General features: G+C 41.8%; 2 protein-coding genes across 5 annotated transcripts in view; both read right to left on the bottom strand.

Annotated features, from left to right (window-relative positions):
* The window catches only part of phip (pleckstrin homology domain interacting protein), a 38,928-nt gene extending 38,347 nt beyond the window's left edge, over positions 1 to 581 (bottom strand). For both annotated transcript variants that reach the window (XM_069714190.1, XM_069714189.1), the window contains exons 1-2: positions 235 to 581; positions 62 to 120 (exon numbers count right to left, since the gene is read on the bottom strand). In XM_069714190.1, coding sequence (XP_069570291.1) covers positions 62 to 120; positions 235 to 376 — 201 coding nt within the window. In that variant the 5' untranslated portion in view covers positions 377 to 581. The remainder of the gene's footprint in view (positions 1 to 61; positions 121 to 234) is intronic.
* A 3,441-nt stretch (positions 582 to 4,022) lies between these two features.
* On the bottom strand, positions 4,023 to 13,678 carry hmgn3 (high mobility group nucleosomal binding domain 3). Of its 3 annotated transcripts, XM_069714207.1 has the most exons (7): positions 13,491 to 13,672; positions 11,332 to 11,382; positions 10,819 to 10,851; positions 7,866 to 7,916; positions 7,162 to 7,260; positions 6,731 to 6,830; positions 4,023 to 4,873 (listed from the first exon to the last, which is right to left on the bottom strand). In XM_069714207.1, exons 1-7 carry the CDS (start codon positions 13,503 to 13,505, stop codon positions 4,866 to 4,868), a joined length of 357 nt encoding a protein of 118 aa, XP_069570308.1. In that variant the 5' UTR covers positions 13,506 to 13,672; the 3' UTR covers positions 4,023 to 4,865. The 3 variants fall into 3 exon arrangements, with proteins under 3 accessions (XP_069570308.1, XP_069570309.1, XP_069570310.1); XM_069714208.1 differs by lacking the exon at positions 10,819 to 10,851 and having other exon boundaries at positions 13,491 to 13,678; XM_069714209.1 differs by lacking the exon at positions 6,731 to 6,830 and having other exon boundaries at positions 13,491 to 13,664.
* Positions 13,679 to 15,459: the final 1,781 nt, after the last annotated feature.

A 15,459-nucleotide genomic window follows, 5' to 3' on the forward strand; every position in this document is an offset into this window, starting at 1 on the left:
ATTACACCTCGTGACAATTTCGGACATCTTATAAATTATCCTAAAATGCGAAAACACCAACCTCGGCTGCGTTTTGACACGGTCCAGCTTCAAGAAATCGGGCTATTAGGAAGTACAGTTCTGGTATGGTCGGAGGGGGAGAAGAGGACGGGAGCTGCGTTAGAAGAGGGCACCGAGGAAAATTGGGGGGCTATTAAAACAACCATGACACATTTTCCGATCTCCTTTACTCACCAGAAGTCAACTGCGCGATGTGTGTACTGTCTGAAGCCATTTTGGTGTTGTTTGCCAGGGCAGCGCCAGAGCCTGTGTGCTGGGTCTCGGTGGCTGCCCTGTAGCTGTCACTGTTTATCCACCAGGAAGAGGCTGCCTCCATTCAGCTCCGCTCGCACTGAGTCCCGGCTGCGTCGAGTAGTCCTCCGCCCAAACGACAATTAGTGCGCTCTTGTAAAGGTTTGCCCTCCAGCGAAACAGCGGGCGCCTTCTTGAAGCTAAAAACGAACCACAAACATGTGCATGTACCGACTGCCGCTCGGGGGGGATTTCAGCGGCGGTTCGTCTGTCGTGGAGACGGTTTGTTTAAATCCCCCTCCCCCTCAAAGGAAAAAGCGCAAGCCCTCTGCGGAAGGATACAAACGCTCTGTCTCACGCGCACGCCGCTGAGGAGGGGAGGTAGAAATGGCAGCCTGCTGAAGGAGAGGACACACTGCTGCAGAACTGCTGCTAGTTTGTAGCTAGACGACATTTATCACGTTTTATTCATTACAGGCTTATACCTCCGTAGTTTAAAGTTTGCAGCGGATTAACACAACGTAACTCCTCTTATATTGTTGTATATTTGCTGCTGCGGAAGTTAAAAAAAAAAAAATTAAAAAAAGAAAAAAAAAAAAGAAATATGGCTCCCGCGTTTGAGAGAGATTTCCAGCTAGGTTTTTATTTTATTTTATTTTATTTTAATTAAATAAAGTAAAGCTGCGTTAATTCTGTGTTCCCGTCGGCCTCGCTGGTTGTTTCTCTGTCGTTATTGTGTAACAAGATGTCTCGCTAACACACCCACTCTCTCTGGTGGGGAAGTCGTCCATTTCTCTTCCAAATACTGCCAGGCAGTAAAATGGGGGAAGGGTTGGAGAAGAAGGGGAATGCAGCTTAATGAATGAAACCCCGGGAGTTACAGCAATTTTAAAGCCAATGGAGACGCCGATGTAAAATCAGAAAAACACAGACCGTCAGGGCAGATTATCAAGGAAATACATGACAGCACACTTCCTCTGTGACCACCACACAGCTCTGAATAAAAAGGAACAACACTTAGTGGTTATTTATTTTTTTTGGTCATTTAATTGATATCCTATTATGTATGAAGGGGATGCATATTATGCTTTTATTAAGCAGCATTTAACCAACTAAAAATGACCCCCGGTGTTCGCTTACTGACCCCATGTGTCATGTTGTATTTGAAGTAAGAAATTAAAGCTTAGTGTAATTACTATACTTACTAATATAATACATATGTTTTACATTCTTTTGAAACTGTTTTGAGATTTCATTATCAATTGCAAACCAATCTACCTCCTAAGTTAGACTGGTTCCTTAGTTTTGTTACAGCAAGAGGTATTTACACACCTAAGACGAACCAAAGATGACATTTTCTCTTCAGTTAAAACCTGGTGTAGTATTCTCTGTGGGCCCTTTTCTCCCTGACTTATCTCTGTCACTTCATCTTTTAACAAATAAATAAAAATTTATATTTGATCCAAGAACATGAATCTGTAATTATTAGGTTGGTCACTGATTAACTGTTTATAGCACATTTACACAATTATAGTCTGATGTATGTGCATCTGAGACAAGTCTGCACGTTTCATACATCCTTTCTCAACATACTGTCGCCTATATTCCAGGCTTTTCAAGGCCTTCTCCTGTTCACAAATATCATTTAAATCCCCTGCAGTGATTGTCACTAAACAGATTTTGTAGCTATGAAAATGTAAATGACATCAAATTAAAGTTGGCTTGAATGTATTTTTGTTATATTCAACATGGCTTTTCCTATGACATGCAGACATTTTGGGGATATAAATTTGCACACGCTACTTCCCGTTTCACTCATTAAAAACAGTGACTCAGTTTAACTGTTCACGTGTGTCTAATCAATTGCAAATTATCATCGTATTATGTCTGAACTGGTTTCTGTTTTGCAAAGGCAACAGACAAATTTTCCTCCAAATCGCATTCAGTCCTTGGTGTCAAATAACTTTTGTAGTTATTTACACTGCTTTGTTTAGTGCTTATGGGTGAATATTGGCAATGTCAAACACAATTAATACCGGCACTTGAGCAGATGGTCAGAAACTCAGCCGAGGGTGCGACGACACAAGTGGCTCCACCACATACCATTTTTCCGTGTCAAAAGTGTTCTGGCAGACAAGTGGGTGCACTCTTTACTGTGGGAGAAAACACGAGTCCTATTATAGCTTTGCCACATGCACTTATGAATACTGACCCTGCGCCAATAGAGCTTTAGGTCATTTGTGCCAAATGTGCACCGCATCCAAAACTTAATTTGTCTTACTCCCTTTAATTCTTGATAACAAGTGCAGTTAACCAATAAGTTTGTTTCATTAAAGAAAAGGAACAAAAATCGGGCCTAATAACAAATCGACTGTCCTTTAAACAGGCTGGAGTTTTTAGGCCTTCAATCAATCACCTCCATTTTAGCTGCTGTCATGAACCCTTAGGTCTAAATGTAATTGTGCTGGCTGACATGGCCACAAGGAGGCAACCTCACCCTGTGCCACTCTGCCGGGGCCATAGAGTCAAAGGTTAGGTGCACTGAGGAGAAACATAATCAGTTACCCATTTATTTTGTTTTTTGTTTTTATTACCACGAATAGGAACTGACTGATTAGAGGTGACCACATCAGAAAATCCACTCAGGCCTGCTGTGAGCTTATCTCGACCAACACTCGGTCCACCTGGAGATACCAAACTACACCCATTTGTTGACTGCAACTTTTAAATCACTTGCATGTTGGAACGCTCTCAGCTTTATGACCTTCTAAATCTACACCCTTTGACAAATCGTATCCTTTTACCGCATAGCTCATTATACTGCTGTAAGGTGTGGACACAACGTCAGATTCAACAGTCCTTCCTTTTGTGTACAGCATTCAGAAAAGCCACAGGGAAGACCATAAAGATGCGGATGTCTTTATGTACTTGCTGCAGTCGGTAGGTAAAGTGCTCGTGTAGCCATGCAGCTTTTCCAGGAGCTTCAGTGGATTATTTCAGTCATGCAAACATTTGTATTTTACTGTCACCGGGTTCTTGTAGCTGCTGAGGTTTACATGCTTACACAGACAGCTTCACAGTGGAATCAGTGGTATGATGTGGGGGTTAAAAGGTCAACTCATCCTATTGGGAGGATTTACTTCAAACAAGAAGCAGCATTTGTTTAAATTCATATCACTGCTGCTGTTGCATCTTATTAAAATGTATCATAATCTTGACTGAGGCTCCTGGTGGTGCATTTTAATTTGTCTTCATGTGTGGTATTCAGACATCATCACTCCATACCACGATGCATTGGTCCGTGTGTGTGAGTGACAGCTCGTCCCTCAATGGAGAGACCGTACCGTTTCACAGGTCCCAACCACTCTGGCAAATGCTGACCTTTCACTTCCTGACACAGCAGTTGTATTTAACACAGCCACGTGCCCCTGGCGACCCCTCTCTCTCACTCACACACACACACAAACATGTACACAAAGGGTAGTGGCTTTGTGTTGGTTATAAAAAAGTACATGTAAACCTGAACACATTGAAAAGGAGCTCTCGAACACGTATTGCACGCATACACGTGCAGCCTCATGGAGACTGAAGACATCCAGCTACAGTATACTGGTGAAAAAAATGGCCTTGTGGTCCATCTAGAGTGAACATACATGCTGTGTTTTACACAATAGTTGTATTCACCAGTAAGTGAAGAGACACCCAAAAACGAACCAAAAAAAACTCCCGGGTGACATCAACTTTTTCTTTTATTTCAAAATATTCTCCCAACAGGATGAAGCCCAGAGGGTCCAAAGCCAATAGAGCCATCTAGAACAGAAGCACCACTCATTATTGCTATGTCACTCTGCTGCAGGACAAGGTGCTCAGGAGGGGGGGGAAGAAAAAGGAAGAGGGGGCGGGGGGAACAAAGTCAAACACAGAGACCCACAAACACATTCACTCCAGCACACACATACAAAAGGAGCAATGTGAAAACACAGTGGTGGTGAGTCTAAAAACTAGGAGTTTTAAAAAGCTGCAGATCTTCCCCATGGCGACTGTGGAGCTGCTGGTTTTCTCGCAGCTCTGCATCTGAACTGTTGATACACGCCCACAAACCGTCACCCTAAACCGTCAGGGGGGTCGATTGGAGCATCCCCCCATTACAGGCAGAGAGCCAATAATGATGATCATCTTTTACGGAGAAGAAACGACTACAAACAAAAGGCAAAGCTGGTTTAAAGATCATAACAGTCACGTTTATGGCCCCCTTCAGGCAAAACAAAGAACATCTGCAGCTGTCTGATAAAAACCACTTCATTCTGCCGTCCTGCTTCTAAGAGGCGTACTGTACAGCGATACAGAATGGAGGAGGGAGGAGGGGTGAGAGTCAAGCGAAAAACAGGGGTGAAAAGGAGTGTGAGGGGGCGGGGCGGGGCTGCTGGTTGTCCGTCTCTACCATCACAAGTCTAAAAAAAAATGTCAGCATGGTACAAAAATCGTCAGTAAAAAAAGATGCTTTGCTGCCATGGAGTCAGAGGGGACGAGTCGGGGGTCTTTACGCCTTCTCCTCGGCCGCGTCCTCTGCTGCTTCAGTTGCCTGGAGGGAAGAAAACGTGGGAAACACAGATGCAGGTGTTACTGCCATTCACCACCCCGGTAGGTTCCAGCAAGGACTGAAGTTAACTCGTGTAGAAATCCCAGCTACAAACTTTCATCTGGTTTAGTTTGGTCTCAGCAGGTAAGCCCTCTTTGGGCGCAGACCGAGCGGTAACCCACCGTTGATGCCATCCATCGGTTTGGAAGTTGTTGTTTTGAAGCCTCTCAACTCATTTTGGTGACGACATCGTGTTTTTTAGCGGCCAAAAGTGAGAATATTTGGACACGCTGATGATCTGACTGAGAACCAAGGACACTGAGCCCGACCAATCAAACCAGACATGCCCTGAAACAAACCCCTCTTCAAGGCGTAATATCTAATAAATTAAGGAACTATTTTCAGAAGCGTCACCAGAACTGTGTCTGAGTCAGAATGACTTGTAGAGAATATGTATTAACTTTATATTTTATGAAGCCAGCCACTAGTGGCCCTCAGTGGTATTGCACTTTTAGGCACTTCAGCGTTGGCTTCACTTTTCAGACCCGGGACTACGTACATTTTTATTTACGTACATTTATACGGCGCAGACCAAATTCATTCTGCACATAGCACCAACTTACCTGTTCAGTCTGTTAGAAGCATGTTACATCACTGAGTTGTATGGATAACGTCGTGGTCTGGGGACACTAAGAACCAGGTTTTTTAAGGTAGAAAACCAAAGCAACTGTTGTGTAATGATAAGATTTGGCCAAAAACTCTTGCTTCATCACATTTATGAAAAATCACCAAAATGCAATTTCAAGATTAATACATTTGTCACTTTTCTAAGAACTACTGCTTCCACCAAGCCAAACAGCTCAACGAATAGATTCATGTTAACACTTTTCATGGTTTTCTTGCTGAGATTTAAATGAGAAGATTGATACCGGTTTAAGTTTTGATAAATATGAAGCCAGAAGCAGCAGGTGGTTGAATAAATATTAAACTATAGCCAGGAGATGATTGGCTTATTTTGGCATGAACACCACATACAACAATACAACTCGCCTGGCTGCGACTGAAGTTAACAAAATCCACATATAAACACCAGCAAGTTGTGTCCACCTGCTTTGAGTCTGTAGAACTGAGCCTGTAATCTGAAACCTACAGTGCAAAGCTCAGGTGAGGCGGGAGTTCATGTGAGGTGAAACCAGAATTTGGCCGAGCTTCAAGCTGCGAGCTCAAGCGATTATCACTTGATGCTTTTCAGACTAAAATCTTGTTGCAAAAACTGTGATTAGCTAATTTGGTATTTCACTCCTGATTTCCGCAACATTTGTGCTTCCACTGGCATGTTGAACCCACTTTTCCTCTCGTATCTACAGGAGTCAACATGATCTCAGTAAAGGGAATCAAATCTGGCTGTTGTGATCTGACTGGTGACCGTCTCCTGTGCGTTCCTCCGGTGGAGCCAGCTGTCTATGAAGGCAGTGAGCCAATCACATTTCACATCACATCTCTGTGAGTGGCAGCAAACCTTCCTGCTGATGTAAAAAGTTGTCCTTGGCCCACTTCATCGCACACAGCAAGCAAGATGTCCTCACTTCTTCTCTCTCTCTCTCACTCCAGTTTTATCACTCTCAACTCTCTCATTCTACCAAACAAGCTAATAAACACAGCACTCCACAGCACACAGAGTCAATGTTTGTCCTGATTAACATACAACTGAGTAGAAGTTATTTGTTAGTGTCCAAACACACACACACACACACACACACACACACACACACACACACACACACACACACACACACACACACACACACACACACACACACACACACACAGTGAAGATGGGTTAGAAACACTCCAGCATACCCTTAACTCTGACTGTCTCACTCTGCCCTCTCACTGACATCAAGGAGGGAGCGACGCTTCTGATGGAGGACACACTGACAGACGGACGAGACACATAGATCTGTGTGTGTGTGTGCGTGTGTATGTGTATGTGTGTGTGTGTGTGTGTGTGTGTGTGTGTGTGTGTGTGTGTGTGTGTGTGTGTGTGTGTGTGTGTGTGTGTGTGTGTGTGAGTGTGAGTGAGTGTGTGTGTGAGTGAGTGAAAAGCAGTTGTGTAGAGTATAAGTGTAAGAAAGTGGTTGTGTGGTGGAAGAGTAAAGGTGCAGTGCATGCATACACATATTCATATTTATACACAAATGGACAAAATAAAGGAATAAAGATTATTTTCTTGCCGGTTCTTCATTGAATATATATTTAAATTGTTATTTTTTATATTCCGCGCCTCGTACCTCATTGGTCTTGGTCTCTCCATTCTGAGCGGGGCCGTCTTCCTTCTTCCCCTTGGCGCCGCCTTTCTTTGCCTTTGCCCCCTTATCGTCCACCACCTTCTGTACAGAACAAATGAGAGGAAGAACATACACGGCATATAAACTCAACGATGTAAACTCATTTTTTGTGCATGAAAAGTGTTCTGTACCGCCATATTATTTTTTGCATCCTATTTTTGTTTTTCCTATTTTTAACAAAATTTGTTCACAAAGATACACAAATTATATGTTTACACTATGCTATCGACCCATTAATATTCCAAATAAATACCGGACACTAAATGTGAAGTATGTTTACATGTGAGGAGTTTGTGTGTTTCACATGGAGCAGCTTTGGTCACACACATAAACTAGTAATGAAGGGCAACCAAGTGAGTCATACTGTTACAAATGAATGTAGTTATAAATAAAATATGATGACAACGCCTGTGTGTGTGTGTGTGTGTGTGTGTGTGTGTGTGTGTGTGTGTGTGTGTGTGTGTGTGTGTGTGTATGTATGTGTGTGTGTGTCTGTGTGTATTTGTGTGTATTCATGAGTGTGTGTGTGTGTGTGTGTGTGTGTGTGTGTGTGTGTGTGTGTGTGTGTGTGTGTGTGTGTGTGTGTGTGTGTGTGTGTGTGTGTGTGTTTGTGTGTGTGTATTTGTGTGTGTGTGTGTGTGTTTTACCTTGACGATAGCCTTCTTGGGCTTGGCCTCAGGCTTGGGTGGACCAGGTTTCTGCAAAGTACACATAAAACAGTTGGAATAGTTCGTTCTCAGTCATAATTTATCGCATTTGGAGAAATATTAGTTTGTCTTGAGTTCCCCCTCTTCTCCAAACTTACATTTGTTTCAGTACTGTTTAAAATAATATTGTTTCAACCACAGGAGCTGCTGAGCAAATTCATTAAGATGAATGCAGAGCTCATGAAGAATTGAAATGTCTGCACTGGATCTGACTGTAAATATTAATAACAATGAAGCGCTGGTGCTGTACTTTCTAACCAACGGGCCAAAGTATATTTAAATATCTGCATCTTTTAAAAGTGAAGTGAGCTCAGACTGTTGTGCAATGACTACGTCAGATGGAGCAAAAATTCTAGCCACGCAGTGCGAGCGGCAAGTTTGCTGCAGATATTTTCCAGGCTGCTAAGTGCCGACAACATCACCCTGAAGCCACAAGCTACGGGAACACTGCTGTGATAAAATTCAATCATGTGATTCGGTCTCCGAAAATCTCTTTTCTTCTTGTCTGATAGTGCACATCAGACCAAAAAAAAAAAAGGCATAAATCCTGCTTGAACTGGGGAGGGGTGGAGGCTTAACATTTACAGTTATATATCGAAAATTAAGGAAAACTATTTTAGTTATGCAGTCTGAATAGTAACCTATAAACACCACTGTCAGCACTGGTTAACTGTTAAAAGAGTCAAATTGTATGAAATAAGTTGATTGCTGAAAGAGATCATAAACTACGAAGGAAATATCAAATCAGGAATGATCCCAAAAATTACTCATAACACAAAGATTTCCTGAACAGTGTCACATTCAAAGCAGGTAACTTCAACATTTTGGGAAACACTCTTTCTTACAGTGATCGAGATAAATATATCAATGCCGTGTTTGTTGGGTAAATGAAAAGCTACAGCTCGCTTAAGCGTAGCTTAACACGTGTACTGAAAACTGGCGGGAAACAGCCAGTGCTGTGAATTCATGGAGCGACGACAAGACATCCCGGTTTGATAGTTGTCAGGTCTACTGCATATGTTGTTATCATCACACATCATGTGGGCCAGTCGACGTGCGACTGTTGGACAGGACCAATGACGGCCGTGCTGGACCGTAGATTGTATATAAATAATGGTTGTCGCCTCTGTGATATGTCCCATAGGTTTCCTATAACTCGAGGGTGTGTCAGCCTTCCTCCAAGCTCATTAGAAAACGGACCAATAGTTGATGCGTGGGTGAAGCTGAGGTGGGCTGAATTATGTGTAATTGCTGAAGCCAGGCGGCTAGTTAACCGTCACAGCACCCACCTGTCAATCAAAACAACGCTTCCGTTAATTATGCATAATTATCAGCCTTGATGCAATTTAAACGAGTTCTATAAAAATTCACCACCCATAGAGGCGTCATGAACAGGGGAATTGGCTATCGAGACCAAAACCGATTGTGGTACCAGGCCGTAGACGTTTATTTCTACTGTGAAGTTAAACATTTTAACTTTTGTAGGCAGCCTCAAGTGGCCATTTGAAGAACTGCAGTTTTTGCTCTGCGTTGGATTCATTTTTCAGCCCCAAAGGTTGCTGACTGAACTGGACCTTTGTCATCACGGTAGCAATAACAAACACATGGCTAACGTTTTGAGATGGTCACAGTTTGGTTACGTTTAGGCCCCAAAACGATTTAGTTTGGCTTCGGAAAAATGTTTTGTCACCTAAAAATGTGAAATGTGTTAACTTACGTACATAACTTTAAAAAGGTAAAGTCTCCTCGGTGAAAATCCTGTTTAATCCATTAAACCACTCCCAACCTACCTACTTACACAGACTTTTCATACTATGTCACCTGACTTCCTCCTTTGCTCTTGTCATGATTACTACGGCCACTAGAGGTCACCCAGTGGATCAGTCGGTCCCTACAAGCCTGTGTACCTGATTTGGGACAGATGTTTTATGATAACTGCCGATTCAATTGTCTGATAATACTCAAATCAGGTAACAAAGCTCCATAAAAGTTAACGACAACTGGCCGAGAAAAAAAACAAGACGATACTGCTCGTAAAACCAAAACTAGTTTGGTGTTCATTAGGAAGTGTTTAAGGTGCTAGTCTGGACTTTTAATCTTTGAACAGCGGCCGGCTCGCTGTTTCCTCCATTTCCAGTCTATCCTAAGCTAAGCTAACAGTCTGTTACATAACTAGCTTACAGATACAAGATATGAGAGTGATATTGATCTTCTCATCAAACTCTTGGTAAGAAAGAGACTATTTAAGTTTCCCGAAATGTCAAACGATTCCTTTAAAGTGAATATGCAAATAAATAAAGACATGCAAAGACTCAGCACAGGCGAATTCAACATGCCAAGTACAACACACATAGAAACGCATGGTCTGTATGGCAGAGCTGCACGATCACAAAAAACACAATAATGATACATTTGCTAGATAATGTTGTCACGGTTACCATCAATAATCATTAGTATTAATGCAAATTGAGCACATTTCAAGTATATCTTAGCATTTCATTAAGAAAAAAAAACAGCTTGATTGTTACTGATATGGCAACATAATTTAAACTCATGAATGTTGGAACATTATAAATTCAATATGCACATTGCTAATCATGCAGCTCTACATATCAACAAGGTGTTGCAACAGACCCACACTGAGAATGGACAAAGACAACAGAGAAAAAGACATGCACGCCAAGCCAGACCCGATCCTCCGGGAGCATGTTTATGGAATTTGTAAATGCCGATTGCCTTGATCAAATCCATAAACTGCGTGAGGACTTTACTCTGAGTTGTGGTAATATGACACTCATTCTCCCATGAGACGGAGGCGGGATGAAGGGAGACACGGAGAGGAAAGAGAGGACAGTGACAGAGGTGAAGACAGGGAGGGGAGAACGGAACTTACCGCCGCTGACAATCTCTCTGACCTTCTGGTGGGCTACCGGAGGAAGGGATGATCAACGAGAGACAGAGAGAGAGACGGAGACAGAGACAGAGACACAGAGAGAGACAGAGACAGAGAGAGAGTGAGAGAGAGAGAGTGAGAGTGAGAGTGAGAGAGAGAGAGAGAGAGAGAGATCAGTTGTACCTTTGTGGGCTGATCGTGAGCTGATCTAGTTGGTGACTGCCACAAATGTCCTAATGATTAACCTGTCATGTGCCTGTTCTCTCACTCACACACACACACACACACACACACACACACACACACACACACACACACACACACACACACACACACACACACACACACACACACACACACACACACACACACACAGTCGGTACAGTAAAAAAAACACCAGCACACAAACACACACCACACACACACACACACACACACACACACACACACACACACACACACACACACACACACACACACACACACACACACACACACACACAAAACATTTACCTCTTGTTTTGTGACTTTAGGGGCCTCCTTGCCCTCGGGACCCTCTGGGGACTGGAGGAAATAAAATGACAACCATGATTAAAAACTGTTTCATACCTCAGTTCTCTCATTCTTTTTTATCATTGACACATTGTAATTCTTCACTTGTGATAACTCAATTTGGTTCACTATTGTTTACTCCACAGCTCCTTCCAGTGGAGTAATACAAGAAGCTGGGGGTGAATAACAAAGACATATCAGACAGATCAACAGCTTAGAAAAATACAGAAAATTTGTTTTCAATACTTAATTTGTTTTAGAGGAATGCCTCACCTCTTCAACAAAATTCACACTAACTAATGACGATATGATACATTTGTAACAAGAGCTGAAACTATTACTCAATAAGCAATTATCAACACAGTTAACCTGCAAATATTTTGATAATCTATTCATCATTTGTCATTTTTATCTCATTTTTTTTTATAGCAAAAATGATTCCCATTGACAGGTACCACTCTCTTTTGTCATCATTTGCTGGTTGACTTTGTCTTTTCTGGCAATAAACTGAATATTTGGGTTTTTTGAGGACTGGTCAAATAAAAACAGTCACGCAAGGAACCAGTTTAGGCTTTTGGAAACTATATACTTTTTTTTTTTTTTTTTTACATTTTATGAACTATTATATCAATCATTTTTATTAACAAATGATAAATTAATGATGGAAATAATTGCTGGTTACAGCTATAAGTCTGACTCCGTTTTGTGTAACACAAAACAGTTCCAAAGTCCTGCAATATGTAATAAAGTCATACTTATTAAGATATAATAGCAAGAGCAGACATTAGCCTTCTCATTATCAGATAAAGATTACAATTTTATCATAAACAGTTTTAGCTATCTATTATTCTTAAATGAAGAATTCGACAGAAGTGGTGCACTCTCAGAATTTCAAAGGTCATAAACTGACTAATCATTAAGATTTTATTAATTTGTTGGATTATTAATTTTGCATTAAAATAATAGAAACCACTGGTAACTTGTCTTTCACATAATAGAAATCCCCTTCCAAATTTCCATCTTTTATGTTTAAAATTGCTTTGAGATGACTCTAATTTCAAATGATCTGATGATGCTGGATGCTCTCTTGATGCTTTTGCCGTTTTAATAGAAGCATCTTGATTTGATGCCAAAAACTGAGCTCCCCAAAGAATAAAAGACCAAACACGTGGATTCATTCAGACACGGTTATTAACTAATAACTGGGGCGTCATTTAGTTGATCATATATTGAACACGGTACATTCCGGCTGCAGGCAGGTAAGGACGGTGCACAGGGGGAGTCCACCCCTACCGTGAAAAAAAAAAAAAAATTAGAAAAAATGTTGGTTTAGCCCGCAGGTTGGCAATCGCATCATTTGCATGTGGACGACCTCCGCCCCTGGTGGCCCCCCATTCTCTGTCCTCAAAGGCGAATGTGCGCAGACAATAGCAGTTTTTAGGTGGTCGGAAAGCCAGTTTCCATGTATGCACTGGTACAATGCACTGGAGCTCGTCGTGCAATGCTGTTTAGATAGTGTCACGGTCTCTTTTAACACGGCGGCAATTGTCTCTGATCCTCTCTTTCTCTCTTCCTTTCTCTTCATCTGTTTATGCGTTTGTTCATTCGGCTTGACGTCGACCGTTCATCACCCCTGGAGAGCCAAAATTAGACAGGGAGGTGGCATATCTTTTTTTTTTTTTTTTTTTTTTCCAATGTTTCATTACACACGATTCCGAATCAATAAGCCTCATATATGCGTGAAACGCGCCCAGAAGAATTATCATCACGCACGTCTCCTTACGCGTCCATCCATCCGGCGGCTCCGTCTGACATTCACCAGTGCGCACTGTGGACAGGGAAGTGGCAAATAAAACGACCACAAGAGCGGCCATTGACATGAACACAAGGCGATATATGGTGTATTAAAGAAAAAATCTTGTTGATAAAATGTATTCTGAATAAACGACGGCGCGTTAAATACATCTGAAAAGGCTGCGGACGAAAAGACGCTTCCTCAAACTTTGGCATCACCTCACCTGCCTCGACGTCGCTACAGAAATCGCGCACTGCTATTTTCCTCAAATGCAAGAGCTGAAAAACTACGGTGAAGTGTGCTGGGTGGCGGGGACGAGACTCACCTTTCTCTTCGGCATTTTACGCGGGAATTATTCTCCACCAAGCCCGGAAAAAATTATGGTCAAACCCGAAGGGCCAAGAGAGGTGAATTTGAACTACCTCGAAATACCGGATCAATATCTAAGCACCTTCGATAATATGTTGATTATATGCACTCCCCAAAACTCTATACCTCCCACAGCCATTGGGTAGAGGGGTCAAAATCGTCTCCTGTGCTGACTCCCGATTGGCTCGTCACATCTCTATGTAAATAAGAGGGTCGCGGGCATTGGTCGAGAATTATCAGAGTCTGTCTGTGATTGGCTGCGCGCTCTTTGTGCGCAGATCCCACCAGACGGCGGTGGCAGCGAGTGAAAGTGGAGGCAGGCCAATAAAAGCGGGGCCTCGTCTCGGTTTATCTGGGTAATGTAGGATGTGAAAGACTGTTGTAAATATAATACAAAGGACCAGAAAAATGGGCACAATGGCACAATATCGGCCGTAGAAGAGCTCCAGAAGAGCTGGCGGGCTTTGTGTCTTGTAGGGTTTCCCCTGCTGTAAAGAACTAGAGTAATCACACACTGCAGTTTCTCTGCACAACAGCCAATCACAGCAGAGGCACCAGTTCCTGTAGGAACATGACACCATATAAAACAATACAGAACACAACATGTTAATCTGTATTATCAGCTGTGGAATTTATTTCATAATAAGGAAACAATTTCTCAATTATATATTTTATATGAAAAATTGCCCGTGTGCCCAGGCCTATAAGTATGTCAGACAGGTGTAGAAATATGAGGACTAACTTGTGCACAAGTGCATTTTAGTTCACCTGTGTTTTATTGTATAGGCTACTGGAAATAAATTATGAATCTATGAAGTAAAATCACTGAAAGAGGTGTGCCACAATAATAATTATGATATTTTTCATAGCTGACTAAAACACCAACTGTCCATTGTATAGTAAAGTTTTTTTCTTTAAAGGCAAGAAACATCTTCTTTCATCTTCAAAGGGTCTAAATCAATGATTTTCCCAGACTCTCTGTGGACCACTGTGATACACAATAAAAAGTGTCAACATCCAAAACAGTGACACCTCTGGTTAGCCAAAGAAGCTTAAAGTTCCTTTAGTAATAGGAGCCCTTCAGGTCGGCCGGTGTGCCCCGGCGGTTGTGGCCCAAGTGCCCATCAGATGGCCACCGAGTCCCAGAATGACCCGCTCAGTGACCTGCAAGCTTAAATGAAACCCAAGTTCATCATCCGAGGGAACATTTTTACCCATTGTTTATCATTTATTCAATCACACCATATGACACTGGGGTCTCAGGCTGCAAACACGATTGTAGGCGATTAATAATGTTACAAAAACATACAAAAAATGCTGGATGGAAATCAAATCCAAAAGATACTCCATGACAAAGAAAGACAACAAGAGAAGGTGAAGATGTTTGCTTAAGAAACACCTGGGGATTTGAAGTCACTTCATTTCCTGTGGTTCTACTTACTGATTAATTGTTTTAACTATACCTAATATCTTAACGGGTTGTATTTTGTACTTGTGAAGGTGTTTTACAGAAAAATAGGAACTAAATCATCCTCAGAATTCTGGTTACATCATCAGCATCTGCTGCCACAATGTACTTATTATTTATTTAGTAGTTTAAAACACATGCTGAAACCTCATTAATAATCAAAAGAACATTGTGTTTTGCTATTTGCTCAATGTATAATAAAACTCCCACACAGTGTGGTGAGTCTACCGATTTTGAACGTTTGAACAAAAAACCATCTAGAACCTCTTCTATAAAACAAAGGCTTTCCCCATGTTCTGCCATATTGAAATGCGTCTACCTCACAGTGTACATCACACCGTTTTAAGCACACAATGGCCATAAAAACAATCTACAGAAATCAACAAAAGCAACCTACACATTCTTTTGCGACGCCACAATAGACCTAACACTAGAGAGCGAGATACAGATCTCACAA

The sequence above is a fragment of the Brachyistius frenatus genome, unplaced genomic scaffold (genome assembly GCF_029030835.1).
Source record: "Brachyistius frenatus isolate BFR_SWC_R1_liver_20210118 unplaced genomic scaffold, ASM2903083v1 Contig_128, whole genome shotgun sequence".
NCBI lineage: Eukaryota > Metazoa > Chordata > Actinopteri > Embiotocidae > Brachyistius > Brachyistius frenatus.